This window comes from Cydia amplana, chromosome 17 (assembly GCF_948474715.1).
Source record: "Cydia amplana chromosome 17, ilCydAmpl1.1, whole genome shotgun sequence".
Classification (NCBI taxonomy): Eukaryota; Metazoa; Arthropoda; class Insecta; order Lepidoptera; family Tortricidae; genus Cydia; species Cydia amplana.
In genome coordinates this window covers 14,086,665-14,105,576 of record NC_086085.1, presented here as the reverse complement: position 1 = coordinate 14,105,576, position 18,912 = coordinate 14,086,665, and the positions used below count along the sequence as shown (strand labels likewise).

The 18,912-nt window shown below is 36.0% G+C and overlaps 1 protein-coding gene across 6 annotated transcripts in view; it reads left to right on the top strand.

The window, feature by feature from the left end:
- LOC134655802 (sodium/calcium exchanger 3) overlaps positions 1 to 18,912 on the top strand; it is a 292,912-nt gene that overhangs the window by 122,049 nt on the left and 151,951 nt on the right. For 3 of the 6 annotated variants that reach the window (XM_063511268.1, XM_063511267.1, XM_063511265.1), the window contains 6 exons: positions 564 to 706; positions 9,961 to 10,060; positions 11,643 to 11,741; positions 13,886 to 14,044; positions 15,153 to 15,324; positions 16,637 to 16,882. In XM_063511268.1, the coding sequence (XP_063367338.1) occupies positions 564 to 706; positions 9,961 to 10,060; positions 11,643 to 11,741; positions 13,886 to 14,044; positions 15,153 to 15,324; positions 16,637 to 16,841 (878 nt within the window). In that variant the 3' untranslated portion in view covers positions 16,842 to 16,882. Of the gene's footprint in view, positions 1 to 563; positions 707 to 9,960; positions 10,061 to 11,642; positions 11,742 to 13,885; positions 14,045 to 15,152; positions 15,329 to 16,636; positions 16,883 to 18,912 lie in introns of those variants that run through there. The other 3 variants (XM_063511269.1, XM_063511266.1, XM_063511271.1) reach the window with 2 other exon arrangements.

The following is an 18,912-nucleotide window of genomic DNA, read 5'->3' as shown; positions in this document are numbered from 1 at the left end:
AATATAATTTCCACAGAACATGCCTGAAAATCGAAATCAGATCCAAACTTTAGGTACTTCTATTTTGAAACCTGACGAATTATATTTTTGTAATAAAGAGTAACCAGTTGCTGAGTTTTTGCTATGTGGCTGTCATTTAACGTATAATACCAGAAGCTTGGAATCGTATTTCCCATAATTAAATTAAAAAATCATGAAAGATTTTTATATCTCAATCTGAAAAAAATAAACTTTTGTCTTTTGATGTTATAGTCAGTTGACTTAGAAACTATACTGGCAACCTTTTACCAACTGTTACCAAAGAAATACTATAATTTACTGATTATACTAATATCGATCGAGATTCGAGATTTATTTTAAAGACATTGGTCAACCTCAAAGATTACGTTCATGTTTCCCCTGTGGACATGTCCAAACCCTAAAAAATGTCCTATTGGCTATGAGGCCTTATTTTTCTCTTTAACACTCCTTCCCGCATACAGAGGTGCTCTACTACCAATAATAACAACTTCCACTCCAACTTTTCTATATATCTCCCATTCATAGATTTATTTTCTTCACAGATGACGACAAACCCGTCTACAACGAAGCTAACCACCTGGCGACATTACCTGAAGAGGAAGCGGCAGTCGCCCTGATGGGGCTGCCTCGGGCTGGTGACATTACCAGGGCGCAACTGAGGATTAAGGAGAGCAAAGAATTTAAGGTAAGGTTTGTATATTCTATCTAATACCTTTAAACGAGCAATTCTTGTATATTTATTTATTTATATGTATATATATTTCGGGGATCTCGGAAACGGCTCTAACGATTTCGATGAAATTTACTATATAGGGGTTTTTGGGGGTGAAAAATCGATCTAGCTAGGTATTATCTCTGGGAAAACGCGCATTTTTGAGTTTTTATATATTATGTTTTCTGAGCAAAGCTCGGTCTCCCAGATATTATCTATATATATAAATGCACGTGTCCTGACTGATTGACTGACTGACTGACTGACTGACTGACTCATCAACGTAGAGCCGAAACTACAAATGCTAGAAAGTTGAAATTTGGACACTAGGTTGCATTTATAAAATGTATAAGAGCTAAGGAGCGATTTTGAGAAATTCAACCCCTAAGGGGGTTAAAAAGGGGATGAAAGTTTGTATGGGGTTCAAATTTTATTTTGAGCTAGGAAATTGAAACTTTGTAAAAATGTACTATATTAAAAAACAAGAAAACTAATTTCTGCGTTTTCGAAAATTCATCCCCCAAGGTGGTGAAAAAGGGGTTGAAAGTTTATATGGAGATCAAATATTTTTATGAGTGTTGGACTTGAAACTTTGTATATGGGGATATTATTATAAGACGGGAAAAGTAATTTCAGCGTTTTTGAAAATTCATCCCCTAACAGGGTTAAAAAGGGGTTGAAAGTTTGAATCCATTACAAATGCTTTGAAACTTCTTAGAAAGGCATAATAGCCGATGACAAAAAAAAGTAATTGCGACGTTTTAGGTAATTCAACCTCTAAGGGGGTAAAAAAGGGGATGAAACTTTGTCCTGGGGTGCAAATTTTATTTTAAGCTAGGACCTTGAAACTTCGTAAAAAGGTATTAAATTAAAAAACAAGAAAACGAATTTCAGCGTTTTTAAAAATTCATCCCCCAAGGTGGTAAAAAAGGGGTTGAAAATTTGTACGGAGATCAAATATTTTTGAGAGTGCGGGACTTGAATCTTTGTATTTGGGGATATTATTAAAATACAGGAAAAGTAATTTCAGCGTTTTGTAAAATTCATCCCCTAACAGGGTTAAACAGGGGTTGAAAGTTTGAATCCATTACAAATGCTTTGAAACTTCTTAGAAAGGCATAATAGCCGATGACAAAAAAAAGTAATTGCGACGTTTTAGGTAATTCAACCTCTAAGGGGGTAAAAAAGGGGATGAAAGTTTGTATGGGGTTCAAGTTTTATTTTGAGCTAGGAAATTGAAACTTTGTAAAAATGTACTATATTAAAAAACAAGAAAACAAATTTCTGCGTTTTCGAAAATTCATCCCCCAAGGTGGTGAAAAAGGGGTTGAAAGTTTATAAGGAGATCAAATATTTTTGTGAGTGTTGGACTTGAAACTTTGTATATGGGGATATTATTATAAGACGGGAAAAGTAATTTCAGCGTTTTTGAAAATTCATCCCCTAACAGGGTTAAACAGGGGTTGAAAGTTTGAATCCATTACAAATGCTTTGAAACTTCTTAGAAAGGCATAATAGCCGATAACAAAAAAAAGTAATTGCAACGTTTTTGGAAATTCAACCCCTAAGGGGGTTAAAAAGGGGATTAAAGTTCGTCTTAGGGTGCAAATTTTATTTTAAGCTAGGAACTTGAAACTTTGCAAAAAGGTATTGAATTAAGATAAAACAAAACAAATTTCAGCGTTTTTAAAAATTCATCCCCCATGGTGGTAAAACATGGGGTTGAAAATTTGTACGGATATCAAATATTTTTGAGAGTGCGGGACTTGAATCTTTGTATTTGGGGATATTATTAGAAGACAGGAAAAGTTATTTCAGCGTTTTGTAAATCCCCTAACAGGGTTAATAAGGGGTTGAAATTTGGTATGGAGTTCAAATTTTATTTTAAGCTAGGAACTTGAAACTTCGTAAATATATATGTTATTAAAATACAAGAAAACTAATTTCAGCGTTATTGAATATTCATCCCCTAAAGTGGTGAAAAAGGGGTTGAAAGTTTGTATGGATATCAAACATTTTTTCGAACGCGGGACTTGAATCTTTGTATTTCGGGATATTATTAAAATACAGGGAAAGTAATTTCAGCGTTTTGTATAATTCATCCCCTAACAGGGTTAAACAGGGGTTGAATGTTTGAATCCATTACAAATGCTTTGAAACTTCTTAGAAAGGCATAATAGCCGATTACAAAAAAAGTAATTGCAACGTTTTTGGAAATTCAACCCCTAAGGGGGTTAAAAAGGGGATGAAAGTTCGTCTTAGGGTGCAAATTTTATTTAAAGCTAGGAACTTGAAACTTCGTAAATAGGTTGTTAGGTAGTAGGTTTTATTAAATAGAGGACATGAAAATCTTCTAAGGGGGTTTAGAGGGATTACATCGAGGACAATTTTATTCAGTTAGGGGCTTGAAACTTCGTAGGTTGTGAAAGACAAGTCTCATGCGTCGTATAATATTAATAATTAAGAAATGATTAACCGTCCTACCGCAATCTCTTGCTGCATAATGTTCTAAGCTAATGTAGAATATATAACCACCAATATACAAATCCACGCGTACGAAGTCGCGGGCAACAGCTAGTATATAATATATCGTTGTTTGAGTACCCACAACACAAGCCTTCTTGAGCTTAATGTGGGACTTAGTCAATCTGTGTAAGAATGTCCTATAATATTTATTTAAAGTAAATTATTATGGAGCCCAGTTCAGATTGTAATTTCTGGTCCAAAAACGTCACTGTTGACAGCTGACAAATCCAAAACCATTTTATAACAAGAAATTGAAATCTGAATCGGACTCATTACGCAGCTCTATATTTTTTTTGCGCTGGATATCTCTGCGAATTTAAATGTTTTCAAATACAATTACAAAATGAATTCATTCATAACGCGGCCACGCAATTTTGCGGCTGGGTGTACGACTGTACATACTATATTCGCAAAAAAACGATTATAGTTGGTCAAACCAATTTGTCAGTAAATAGGAACCAAAAAAACTATACTCATCCTTTTCTTTTAGGTGCCAGTACTAGTGTAAGACAAAGATAGTATGATTATCTCTGTCTATGTTTGAAATGGGACAGTCTGACAAACTATAAAATTCGTATCCCATTTGCGTCTGGTTTAATCTTTCCACCCAGTATGGCCACTCAGACTGTCATTGGTGAAATGGAGCATTTCTAATCCCGAATCTCGTAAGTTGAAACCACAGACAAGACATCCTCCAGACTGAGCATAGTAGCGCTACCCCCTCTGCCACAAATATACGGTAGTTTTACTCCATTTTCGAGTCAAAGTGTCTTTGTGTGATATCCGTGTCTTTGAACGGACCAATCACGGCACGGGACTCGCTCACCTCGTCCCCCGCACCCCACTATTTTTGGCAGCATCGGTTTCATGAAATAATTGCTCTAAACTCCGTCTAGAGGATTCCTAGTCTATGATTGAAGCTATAAACATTTCCATCATGGCCGACAGTTAAGAGCTCGTTTGTATGGCGCTCGCATTGGACGTTTTTTGAATAAACGGATATTGATAAGATTGAAATTCAGCCCGAGTATTGATGAGAGGTTGAAGAATTTAAAAGCAAAATAATCCATAACAGGAAATAAATTCTTAATGGGCTGGGTTCAGAACTTCAGACTGTAGCTAAAGGAACCAATTCGACATTATAAAAATGATGCCGGTGCATTATAAATTTGTTCGGTTTTTTTAGCTTTATATCGTGCACTTAGTCACTTTCACTCATTCATTCAATACTGTTTTTGCGATTACTACTCTGAGTGGCTGTCTGTGTAATCATTCACCTCAACTCTCCGAGAGATATCTATGCCAAAATACATCTGCATCGCATTTTCAAAAACATATCTGCGATCCCGGGCACGTACAGCCATCTCGCTCACACTTACGCTCAGTGAGAGTGAGAACCTGAACCCACAGGGCCTTAAGGGAATTAGATCACAGATCCAAGTAACGTGACAGTGACAGATAAATGTCTTTTTCAGAGGGTCGCAAAAAAGCTCTGAGCGAATTCGTTCTATGGTGATTTTTGCGGCATTTAGGGAATTCACTGGGAATGGTTTTTTATACCTCTATCTTTATATTATGTGAGTTTCCTTGTAAATTTATTTTGAGGTTGTGAAATAAAGAGGATTTGTATTATATTGTAAGTATACTCGTCTGCGTTGAAGGGCGGTTGCAGGCTTAGCGGTAAGTCGTGCGAGTTGCAATCCGGAAGTAGCGGGTTCAAACCCCGGCTCGTACCAATGAGTTTTTTGGAACTTATGTACGAAATATTTGATATTTACCAGTCGCTTTTCGGTGAAGGAAAACATCGTGAGGAAACCGGACTAATCCCAATAACTTAGTTTACCCTCTGGGTTGGAAAATCAGATGCCAGTCGCTTTCGTAAAAAGTAGTGCCCACGCCAATTCCTGGGATTAGTTGCCAAGCGGACCCCAGGCTCCCATGAGCCGTGGCAAAATGCCGGGACAACGCGAGGAAGATGATGAAGATGATGACTCGTCTGCGTGCGTGCAATTCCATGCAAGTCCATTTTTAGGGTTCCGTAGCCAAATGGCAAAAAACGGAACCCTTATAGATTCGTCATGTCTGTCTGTCTGTCTGTCTGTCCGTCTGTCTGTCCGTCTGTCTGTCCGTCCGTATGTCACAGCCACTTTTCTCCGAAACTATAAGAACTATACTGTTGAAACTAGATGTATTCTGTGAACCGCATTAAGATTTTCACACAAAAATAGAAAAAAAACAATAAATTTTTGGGGTTCCCCATACTTCGAACTGAAACTCAAAAATTTTTTTTTCATCAAACCCATACGTGTGGGGTATCTATGGATAGGTCTTCAAAAATGATATTGAGGTTTCTAATATCATTTTTTTTCTAAACTGAATAGTTTGCGCGAGAGACACTTCCAAAGTGGTAAAATGTGTGTCCCCCCCCTGTAACTTCTAAAATAAGAGTATGATAAAACTAAAAAAAATATATGATGTACATTACCATGTAAACTTCCACCGAAAATTGGTTTGAACGAGATCTAGTAAGTAGTTTTTTTTTTATACGTCATAAATCGCCTAAATACGGAACCCTTCATGGGCGAGTCCGACTCGCACTTGGCCGCTTTTTTGAAATTCCTTCGCTCGCTTTACTATACTTCGCCAGGTTTTAAAAGTCTCATTATCGTTACACTGCTCATAATCGTATCGCATTGCATTTTCCATACCATTAAACTTGTCTTCGTGGACGTTCTAAAATGAACCCCAGTAGTATTCCCCTTACGACAGTGCTTTCGAGTGACGCTAATAGTAGTTTATGCAACAGTGATATAATAAGGGTTCTTAAAATTCAAGGGTCGAAGTTACAAAACGAGACGTAGTCGAGTTTTGTAAAAAAAGACCCGAGAATTTTAAGAACCAATTATGAGCTGTTGCATACATTACTTTTTCTATGACAGCTGCAGCAAAAAAAAAAAAAAAAAAGTTATTATTAAAAAAAAAGAGTTATTATTGTAAATGAAAACATACCTCTTTCAATCAAGATGATCGGAACTTGTATCTTTAAAAAAAATAAAGCAGTTGTATTATACTCATAAGATGACTGCTAGCAGTCATCTTATGAGCCTATAGACAAAGCATTCAAATGACATTGCTTTAGATATCACTGTCAGTCATTTAATTGACACATTTAAGTGCTGGAGTAGAAAAAAACGTTATGACAATACCTCTGCACTCTGCAGCAACGATTTTGTGGTGGCTGTCTGAGTGAAGTCTTCTGAATTTTTAAAATTTTCCAATGCTATGAATGAGGTTGAGAAACTGATTATAGGTACCTAAGAAAAAAATATGATATTATACTGATATTAAAATCATTTTGGTACCTACATAATTCATTTTTATTAATAAAAAAGTTAGTCGGTAGGTATTGAAAATTTCTTTTAGCCAAAAATTTAAGGAAAGTTTTTGAACTCTCATCAAGTAGGTACCTTTGTTACAAAACTTAGGGGAAACTGGGGAGGGTTGATCACCCCTTTTGTTTTTAGCATACATTTTCTTAACTATTTGTAGTATTGAAAAACTTTATAGACCATACGATTCAGAATTTATCTCTTCAGTTCTAGTTTGAATTAGAACAGATTTGTGCAATAAATTAGACCGTTATTTAATGAAAACCCATACTGTGGACTTTTACCATGTGTCCCCTATGTAAGGGAGACTTGTTTACCCCTGGTCGGGAGCCTTGATCCTAGGGGGATCAAGTGACCCTGGTTCTTGGGACACATGGTAAACAGATTTTTACCATGTCTCCCCATACCAGATTCTCATTGATTATATAACTCGGATCGCTATTAGCAATGCATCTATAATTTGTAAAATACACAGCAAACATATATATATTGCATCTTCCATGCTTTGAAGTTGTATTTCCGGTAATCAGATGTCTAAGCCGAAGGGATCAAGTCTTCCAGATTTGGGGACACTTGGTAAAAAGATTTTAAGCGGCAATGTCATATTTCGAGGGTAGTATCTACATTAATTTATTCACTTTATCTACAGAAAATTAATATATGAAGATATCAAACACATATTAATCCATAATCTTATACTTTAAAAAAAAACAATGTAATCGTATTATCCATAAAACAACATAAAATAGGGAATCAATTTTTGAACCAAAAAAAGTTAAAAAAAAAACAAAAATCTAAGTTATTAACATAAAATTTCTTGTAACAAGCTAAATTTTTTAAAGTTATTATGAAGGTATTTTTAGCGTCAGATACCTACAGCAATTTTAATTTTTTTACCCATCTCTGGTCGTTATTGTTTACTATATTAAATAAGTATAGAAATTTACTGCTCACGTTTCGAGGACGGTGTTTGAGCTGCATAATCCTAAAATCCTTTCTATGGACCGTCGGTTCTATAGTACATAAGGTCGGAAAGCCATTAAAATAGCATTTCATCAATAAAAACAAATATCGCCGGTTGATAACCAAATATCGTTATAAGTGTTGTTTGTCGACCGAGTAACATCCCCTGTGTGTAAAATGTTTAACTTGATAATCAAGACCAAGTGCGGGTAGTTCGCAAAATGTTGATGTCAACTTTAGTTAGTCTTTTCAAAGGCCACGGGGATAATTCAGTTTTCGGAGTTCGAAGTCAGTTGTATAATTAAAAAACTGAATTATACGCCATTAAATCCCGTTTCAATAAACAATAATGAGTCAAAAACCTTGAAAGTTTGAATCAGTGTTTCACTGGTCGTAATTTTGCGGCATGATTTACTAAAGAAAAGAAAATATTTATGATAGCTCTATGAATCTTTTTGTAAGTAAATTTATTACAATGTGTACTTGATCGCTTTGGGGGTGACATGATCCCGGAAACATATCTCCCCTGAAGAAAAAGACAAAGTCTCCCCATACATAGTAAGATTATAAAACGTGCCGTACTCGAAACGTGTGTTCGCGTATATCAATGTAATCCAAGTTAATCATCACTTCAATAAACAACAAATAAAATAAGCACACTCACTAACATCATTTCCATCTCATATTATAAAATAAATCCAGTTAAAGCTTACCGAAAATTGAATATAGTACGCAGAAAATCTTTCACCGTCCGCCATTTTTGAACCACTGACTTTTCCGATACAGTGCCATGACAGAACGTGAAGTTAGGAACGAATGAATGAGTGTTAACAGTGCAAAAAAATGTATCTCGTTTGGTTTGATTGAAAATGAAGTTTACCAAGTGTCCCCTAGGGATCGACCCTCCCCACCCTCACCTAATTATTTATACATCTTTCTAAATTGTCCAACGCGAAGTAAAAGAATGAAAGCACGGACACGATTACTATAGAACTTTTGAATGTACCTAGAGTCTGTGCGGAAAGAGAAGAGTCGTGGAATGTAAGGCAGCCCATACATTCCACGACTCTTCTATTTCCGCACAAACTCTAGTACGATAACGCAATAGTGTCATGTAATAGATATTTCTAAAATAGTATAAACGTTTTCTGATTGTTCTCAAAATCTCCATGCACGAAATAGAAGTTTCCAAACTTTCAACGTCTCTGAAAGTTTCTGTAAATTTTTAGACGCTAAAATCACAACTAACGTGCACATAAAAAGAAACTTCAACACAAATTAAAATGTGTCTTGGTAATTGCTAAAATGTATTAGTACTTTACATAGTAATATCAAAATTATACGAACAAAGTGTAATAAAGCGACTTCACTCGACTGATTACACAAATCACGCGAACAGCTTATAATAAACTATATAAAGTCAATTAACTATTCTTGTTACCGACACGCGGCTTCTCATCATCCGATTTTCATTCTTATAGACTATACATACGGTTGAAATTGGTATATAAGCACATAAATGTTGCTTACATCGTTAGGCACAGGGCTACACAGGCGATCCTTGGAAAAGTCTGCCATTTCCGTTGATTGCGAATTGACGACCGAAGGTCGGAATATAATGTACCTATTCAGTAGGTTTACTAGGGAAAAGGAGGAATAGATTACGTGTGTGTTGGTATATTACAGATTATCTGAAAATAACCTTTGCCTTTGCTTTAATAATGAATGCTTTATATTATTATTTAAGGTAAAGAAGCTATGCATTTTTTTGTAATTGAATGTAACCTTTTGAGTCAAAAGTTTTGACAGATTATTAAACTATAATTTTTTAATTTAGTCACTAGTAGATTCTAGAAACTAGTGTCATGATGAATGTTTAAATTGTATTAAAAAAATACCATTAGGTATAATATGCCCAACCAGTCCAACCAGGCGCGACAACGGGATCATTGCAAAACTCAATATATTTTTTTACCGTATTCTCGTGCAATAAGTTCCAAATTCAAACTGATTTTGCAATATTCCTCAGATTCGATTTTAGCCGAATAAAACATATAATTTTGTCATGCTTGTTGTGGCAAAATATTATATTAAATATCAGGTGATTGTTACATTTATATTTAATAATTCGTATTTAGTCGGTAATGGAAATTACTCCAGTCCACAAAACTAATGTATGTATGTATGTCACTTTATTGCACATAAACTAATCGTGCATTTATTAATGTTTCTATCCGCTTTAACAATGTAAGCATTTCTTTTATCTACGCACAGCGAAGAATGCAAGTTTTCTGCACTAGGACGCATTTGACCTCAACTATTCCTGCAATCTTTGTTCCTTTGTTTCAGAACACGGTAGACAAGCTGGTACAAAGGGCGAACGCATCAATAATCATAGGCACGTCTTCGTGGAAGGAACAGTTCTCTGAGGCGCTCACTGTCAGTTCCGGTAAGAAAAACTAAAGGTGACAGTCCATTTCCAACCGCAGCTGCAGTACTGTTCATTTTACTATGGAAATTGACAGTAACAGCGACGCGTTCAGTACCAGTAGTGCAGCTGCGGTCAGGAATGGAATGTTACCCTAAGGCAGACTTATCATTATAGGAACAAGTTAAAAAATGTAACAAGCGTGAGGCTTGCTCACATGTAACTTTTTTTTCCTACTCGTCGACTGTAATTCTTGAATTAAGATTTCGTATACCAAACTGCAATTGGGTACTTTTAATGTATGGGCTCCCCACTCAATTATAATATTCATTTCAATCTCGTACCTTACTTAGGCAACTCAGCAAGCTAACTACTATTAACTAAACATGATACTCGACTGAAAAGCTCTCCGTTATAACACAATTGTATAAAATACTACTAAATTATTGATTTTTACTTGGAAGAAGTAAAGAAATGCAGACAAAGAAAAGAAAAATAGGTTATAAGATTTAGATGATAAAAAGTACATTATAAAGCATCAATGTCAAAATTTGGTTCTCTTTTTGAAACTCTATAGTATTGTTCCTCTGAGTCATTATCATTCAATCCGTATAAATTATAAGCGGCGTTTTAACTGTTTTTAAGTTTTAGATTATAATTATAACAATATAGTTACTATTTTTGTGAGAACTGAAAAATTCAATAATGAAAAAGATTATTTTCATGTTGCTTCCTTTTTCATATTTTAATTCGTCATTCGATATAAAACGAATTAACACAGATAAACTGACATGACAACTGGACATTTGTGGTTGTAGTTAGAGTAAACTTAAATTTTGTCTATAAAGCACAGTTTTATAGTTGAAGTACACAGTTTACGTAATAAAATGTCTGTAGATGCCATTGAAACTTCTCAAAACATCCATTAGGCAAAAGCTTTTAACCTAAATAGGTAAAAAAAGTTGTAGGCGCGTTCATTTCAAAAGTTTACAGTTATTCTGGAAACATAAATTGGGTCTGTTTGAGAATATTTCTTTGCGCCAACTTTGACACCTCTAGTGGAGATTTTATTTCAAGTTTTGGTCTAGTTTTTATAGAGAAGTTTTATGAGTAACTTGTCGGCACTACATAAGTAAGAGTGTTAAAGGAAATAACTAAAAATTAATTGGATCCGATAAGACTCAAACTTGAGACTTTTTGGAACAGGTGTCCGAACGCTCTTAACAATTTACATCGCTGTTGTGCAAAAATTATGACAAATTTTTAATGGTGCGATATTTCTTGGCAAACGTTTAATGATCTAAAAAAGCGCTAAATTGTTTTAAAAACTGCTGGCTGAACCCACCTTAATTAATGGAAGCTATAAACCAGGCATCGGATACCGGTATTTTGTGTATGGGAACGAAAACGGTATTTTTTCGTTATTTGCTAATTGTTTCTTTTCTAATTGGGCAATCTAATAATACGAAGTCGATACCTAAACACACAAAAATAATAAGCGGTAGTAGTATAGAATAATTCGAAAAATATGGTTATTTCGAAGTTTTTGCAAAATACCGGTTCCGATCCCTGTTTATAAACTAATGGGTTCTCTTTTTTTCAGGATCCGACAACCCTGAAGAGCCTCCTTCGGTGTCAGACTACTTAATGCACGTAGTAACTCTGTTCTGGAAGATTATTTTTGCTCTCATCCCCCCTACAGGTAAGTTCACGTGACAGTAACATTTATCCTACAGAAAAAAAAATTAAGAAAATTTTATACACTCGGGATCTTTTTTTTTGTACGTTGGGGAAATGCGTTTACGCATGCCATCTGGTCCGGGGGCACCAGGGGGGATGAAGGACTAACCACTGATTTTGTCTACTCAGGACCTAGCCAAGTTACATTTATGATACATAGAAAACGCCAATTGTAACTTCAATAATAGAGTCAGGCTAATCTAACTCTGCACCATGTTTGATAGCACATACATAGTTATCATAAACGTCAAACTTCTATGAAATTATGACGATGCAGATTTAGCTTAGCCTGATCACGTCACTTATTCGTTGCATCTAACTCTAAAATTGTATCATAAAATAGGGTCTTACGTTAAAATGTATGTGACGTTTGCAAGGATTTAGGTACCTAAATATTAACTAAACTGCTTTTCATACATTTTAAGTAAACATGTCATTAATGTAATTACATAAATAATTACTCCACACAAAATTTTATTCTCAAAAGAGTTATGACCACAAAGAAGCTCATTCGTGTTCGACTAATAATTTGTCCCTCGACAAAACGATGCGAAAGGCCGATTCTGATTTTAAAATCCAATATGATTTTAATTAAATTTTGAGATGACCTTGAGTCGTTTCTTTTCGTTTGGCGTTTGTCGATGTAATGATGGTCATCTTGGCTAGGGGGCCCTAGCCAAGATGACGAGTCGTCTCTTAAAGCATCTAGCTCGCATTTATTGGTACGCTAAGATGCCTGACGACTCTTAAGGTGACATTCCATTTCTGACCGCAGCTGCACTACTGTTCATTTTACTATGGAAACAACGACTCGTTCAATACCAGTAGTGCAGCTGCGGTCAGAAATGGAATGTTACCCTTAGGGACAACTATTATTATCGTATTTTCTTGTTATCAATATGTAATGAATGTGATCTGTGACATAGATAATGCTCGTCTCTTCCAAAAAATATAAATATGTACTTAATATAATTTCACCTTTTTCTCAATTCTTACTGACCCTGATCTTTTTGGATTTTTTCAATTCAGAACCACTAGCATATTCAATCCTGGTGCTAAAAACAGTCCCAAAAATGTGTATGGAAATTTTAGTTTCCACGACGTCACGCACATACAAAAGAAAATTTAAGCTAAAACGCGACATAATGGAACGGACGTGTTAGTATAGGTATATCTTCTTGTAACAGATGTATATCCATCAAACATAACAAAAAAATCAACGCGGTAACGCAGCTAATGTGACGGGCACCGTTGCACCGGGGGTAGCGTGTGGAGGCCTCTTTCGGTAGTTTTTATATTCCTTGTTTTATTTTAGATATATTTAGGGTTTTTACTTTTAATTAGATATATTTAGTTCATAATTTATATAAATATTTTTCTTTTTACTGTATTTTTCACAAAAAATTACCATCTGAATGTCCATGGTACTAAAATGGAAACCATATAAAATTTTAACATCTGAATTGGCCTCCGTTATAAATTAGGCGGTAATCAGGGCCCGTCCCTGGGGCGCTATTAATGTGTTGTGGTCTCAAAGACCGTTTTTAACTGTGGGATTTCGGTCCTTTTTGGCGGTTTTGTTGTTGGTAATTTAACGCTGAGCTGACCGGCGTAATTTAGGTTAAGTTTTTACGGTTTTATTTTTATACACTGCTCACGACTGCGTCTGCATAGAATTAATTAATAAAATTAACAATTTAATTACATAGTAAATAGTCACATCCCTCTTTTTACCACCTTTAGGGGTGATTTCCATAATAAACTAATTCTATGTCCTTTCTTGGAACTTAATTTAAATTGTTCAAGCGATTTTAGCGCGATGAGGTAACACACAAATAGTCCAGACTGAGTTAGTTGTTAGTTTATTGTTATTTATATATTACTAGCCTTTTGCGCGATCTCTACCTATACTGAAAATATACAATCACAGTCTTGAAGATCGCTCACGCTGATTGGCGCATGCGAAATTAAGTGAAAATCGTGCGTGAGATGCGCAATCACCAAGACGACCTTCAAGGTGGTGTCAAAACTAGTTCAAACCATAACAGATTGTTAAAATAGAATCGACCTCTGTGTATATGAACTTATATTTTATGTTTTTACCAGATATCGGCGGAGGCTATGTATGCTTCGTGGTCTCCATCATCTGCATCGGCCTCGTCACCGCCGTCATCGGAGATGTGGCCTCGCACTTTGGCTGCACGCTTGGAATTAAGGACTCTGTGACTGCCATAGTTTTCGTAGCATTAGGAACTAGTATACCAGGTGAATTAATGTTCTAAATAAGTTCTTGGCAAAAATTTCATTTTTGGTACAAGCTTTTATCGCTGACTGTACTTTTCTTACGACAGACAACTAATAGTCATCGAGACAATTCTAAAAACCCCTAACATAATTAGGTTGCGTTGTTTTATCACAAAGTTCCTATGGCCACCTCCTGTCTCAATCATCAGATCAGCTCGATGGTACCATAATATTGCATTGTCACCCGACTTACATGTGTATGCAAAATTTCGGTTCAATCGGAAACCGGGCAGTGGATCAAATTTAACTTGCAAGATTTCATTACAAATTATTACATTACATTAAGATGTTACATACAGGTCGACCTAATAAAAGCGTGTTAAAAACACCCCTGACATTTTGTGGACGACATGCATGGTGATATCCATTACATGCATCGGCCTCGTCACTGCCATCATCGGATATGTGGCCTTGGCTGTACGCTTGGAATCAAGGAATCTGTACTGCTATAGCTTTCGTGACACTAGGAACTAGTATACCATGTACAAGAATTCTTACTTGAACGGCGAGTTTTTTGGTGAAGACTTTTTGAACATATGCCATGTGAGTTAAACTCGATAAAATAAATGCTCAAGTGAATATCGAAGTGTAATGGCAAAGACACTGTTTAATAGTTAATTTTAACTCAAAACCTTAAAGTTCATAACAACGTAATGGCTTTAAAAATTGCGTCACATCCTTGTCATAGTGGATTGGGTCCATTACACGAAATAAGTGGCTAAAACGTGACTGGCTCATTTTACAGCGGTCTAGTCTTCAGGGAGATAAGGCTTTTAGCTCTCTGGGAAGATCTTATACAACGGTAGGTAATGGCTGTAACGTGTAGGTATACTTACATACTTAAATTATGTACCTAGTAACCCTGAATATTTTTTATGTAAATTTATTTACATGCTGGCAGCCTTTCCACGCTAAATTGTTAGGCTGATGCATATCCGCCAGGGTCACCGAAAACTATAAGATAAAACTGCCAGCTTCACAGATTTTTCTAGGAGACTCAGAGCGCCAGGGGGACTCATATAAGACGATTCTATTGCAACTGAATTCTAACTCCATCCATTCTCTCCAGACACATTTGCGAGCAAAGTGGCAGCCATCCAGGATAAGTACGCGGACGCGTCGGTTGGCAACGTGACAGGCTCCAACGCTGTCAACGTGTTCCTTGGCATCGGGGTAGCGTGGACTCTGGCTGCCATCGTCCATTGGAGCAAAGATGAGAAGTTCCTTGTTGATCCGGGGAAGTAAGTATCTTGAACCAGGATATTACAGCAAACTATGGTCACCACATTTAAAAGTTATAACTTGGACTTTCGATTTGGACATCTTTTAACCTTTGCATTGCCAAATACGACCAGACGCGCTCAATTACAGTTTATGATTAGCCTTCATGCATTCCAATAAAGCATATTATGATTCCAACATTACAATAAAGCACCAACAAGGTACCATACCAAGTATACATTTTTTTTTGTATTGGATATACCTAATGCAAGCAAAGATCAGGTCAATCTGCTAAGATGCAATGGTAACAGATTCATGATTATTAACTGATCAGTGGTTCCTCGTTATCCTAAGTAGAACTTGTACATTCTTCCGCTCCGTTCGTCCATTTGAGATATATTTTTATCTAGAAACATTTTTAAATTACCGTGTATTCTTTAGAGTGGAAAATTCGCTTCGCGGGGCTTCATCGACTTGTTAACGGGTCAGGGAATAGCGCAAAGAGATTATGACGAATGCTTAAAGGCAACCTGCCGTATGCCTTGACTGAATCTTGCCTGTCTTAGAAAATAAATTAAAGCTAATATATCAAACATTATTCTACTAAATTAAATATCGGCTTCTTAGCTTTATCAGAAGTGTTTAAATAAAACCGGCTATGTGCGAGTCGTATTCGCGCACTAAGGGTTCCGTACCATTACGCAAAAAACGGCAAAAATCATGTTTGATGTATGGGAGCCCCACTTAAATATTCGTTTTATTTTGTTTTTAGTATTTGTTGTTATAGCGGCAACAGAAATATCTGTAAATATTTCAACTGTGTCAGACAGACAGACAAACGGATTGACAGACAGACGGACAGCGGAGTCTTAGTAGGTAATAGGGTCCCGTTTTTAGGCCATTTTATTTAAAGTTGTCCCCTAAACTTTTTTTTCATAATTGAGATTTTTTTATGTTATTTCTACTCAGAATCATGAGTTCTTTTGATCCTAATAGGAGAAACAAGTGTCTCAAGATTTCCATACATTTTTCGATCTTTCCATTCCGAAACCGCCATACAAAGTCTATGGAAAAAATGGTAACGGAATGGGAAAAAACCCTTGGGACGCTTTTTTCCTCCTATTAGGATAGAAAGAGCTCGTGATTCTGAGTAGAAATAACATATACATTCACAAATTAAAAAAAAGTGTTGGGGACAACTTTAAATAAAATGGCCCTTTTACCCTTTAGGTACGGAATCCTAAAAAAGCATCAAGTACCCAAAACTTTTCTGGAATGCCCCTGATGAATCCAATCAAGATACTCAATTACTCACACTTTTTTTTTCCTCAGCCTCGCCTTCAGCGTTACGATGTTCTGCTCAGAAGCTGCTCTCGCAGTCCTGGTTCTGGTCCTCAGGAGACGGAAGTCCATCGGAGGAGAGCTCGGGGGTCCGCGCGGCATCAAGATATGCACATCCATCTTCTTTTTCTCTCTCTGGCTCATTTATCTTACCATGTCTAGCTTAGAAGCATATGACATCATCCCAGGATTCTAAGTTAAGTACGAACTGTTTTTGGCAAAATATTGTAGGTATTGCGAAATTGACATTAAATGGCAAATTGTGAATTTTTGTACTAATATGCATCCAGAATGATTTAACTTCAGTAGTTACATATAATGCTCTTTACATACTGGGGATACATACAGCCATATTCGAACTTGGTACGTCAACTATTATATATCTAAACGATATGGATCGAATATGTCAGTCTCAAACAAGTGTCAAAAGTGAAGTTTTTGTTTGAAGAAACGTCACTTTTGACACTATCTAATACGTGACGTATCTTAAAGTTCGAATATAGCTGCTAATATTTAGAACTATTATTTTCATATGCTGTAGGTGCTCAATGCTGACAATTTGCATCCCAGCTGTGAGTTTTGTCGCCATTAAAATACTTATGGCGTTATTCATAAACGGCTGCTAACGTTTGTCCCTAGCTGTTGTTATGGCATAGAGAGGGACAAACGATGATCATCAGCTGATTAACTTAACAGACGTTTATGAATAAGGGGGTTAGTATTTAAAAGTAAATTAACGTCTTTAATACGAAAGCAAAAAGGTAGAATAAATGCCCTTTCAAATTGTATACGCTAACTAATCAAAGATGACGAATATATGACTTTTAGCGATATGGAGGCCAATTCTAATATACATACGCGTACATTTAGCTTGTACTTGTACTTATATGTACGAAACATGTAGGGTTTGCAATCCGGATCCGAAATGTATGAAATTATCCGGATCTGGATCCGGATCCGCGTATATTCCCATACATTTCGGATCCGTCGTGAAAACCCCTAGAAACATGTATTGATGCGAGCCAGACGCACGGGCGAAATATCAAAATTGCATAATTTTGATGTCAAAATATCAAGTTCCAATTGCCCTCCAGTTTAATGTGTTAGTGACATAACCTATCGTTTTTCTGACAACATGCTTTGCTAACTTTTCCAAGGCTTGCGACAGTTGCGAGATTACATTTGCAGTAGCTTCTTAAATGTTATCTTGTTGTTTCTAAAGACGTTTAAAACTAATTTAAACAAGTAATGAATTTGGAAAGAGCACCTTCAAATCTATAAAAATACAAATTTACGACACGTTATACGTGTATGAAAATTCATTCTTGAATTTAAAGCTTGCTTTGTTAAAACCTGCAAAGGAATGAAATGACATAAAAATGGATACTATAATCCTTACAAATTTCTCAAATCTTCTCTTTCCTGAATATTTTTCTCTATCTAAAATTTCTAAACTGGTCTCGTAACAGCCTAGGAGGTTAAAATTAGCTAGAAAAAAAGTAAAGTAATAAATAAATAATAGCATTATGATGATTCCATATTGGCATAATTTAATGTAGGTAAACATATTTATTTAAAGTTCGATGGGGTAAATGAGACATTGTGACAGAGGGACACTTATAGGGAATCCTCAGACCCAAGATACACGTTTTACTTTACGTTAGTAGGGACACAGCTATGCTACAGAATTAGAAATGAATATCGTTATCTCATTCTAACAAATAGCTTTGTCCCTACTTACGTAAGTAAAACTTACAAGTGTGTCTCGGGCCTCATATCGTTGCTCATGCCCGAGAAAAATAAATTATGTTTATCTTACCCTATATGACCTTAGATATTACTTTAGTACTTGCTAATGTATCATCATCATCTTCCTCGCGTTATCCCGGCATTTTGCCACGGCTCATGGGAGCCTGGGGTCCGCTTGGCAACTAATCCCAGTAATTGGCGTGGGCACTAGTTTTTACGAAAGCGACTGCCATCTGACCTTCCAACCCAGAGGGTAAACTAGGCCCGTATTGGGATTAGTCCGGTTTCCTCACGATGTTTTCCTTCACCGAAAAGCGACTGGTAAATATCAAATGATATTTCGTACATAAGTTCCGAAAAACTCATTGGTACGAGCCGGGGTTCAAACCCGCGACCTCCGGATTGCAAGTCGCACGCTCTTACCGCTAGGCCACCAGCGCTTTTTTAGTACTTGCTAATGTATGCTGTTGTATAAATCTTGATTTTATTAAATTCCCATTTAATTAACTTTTAATTAC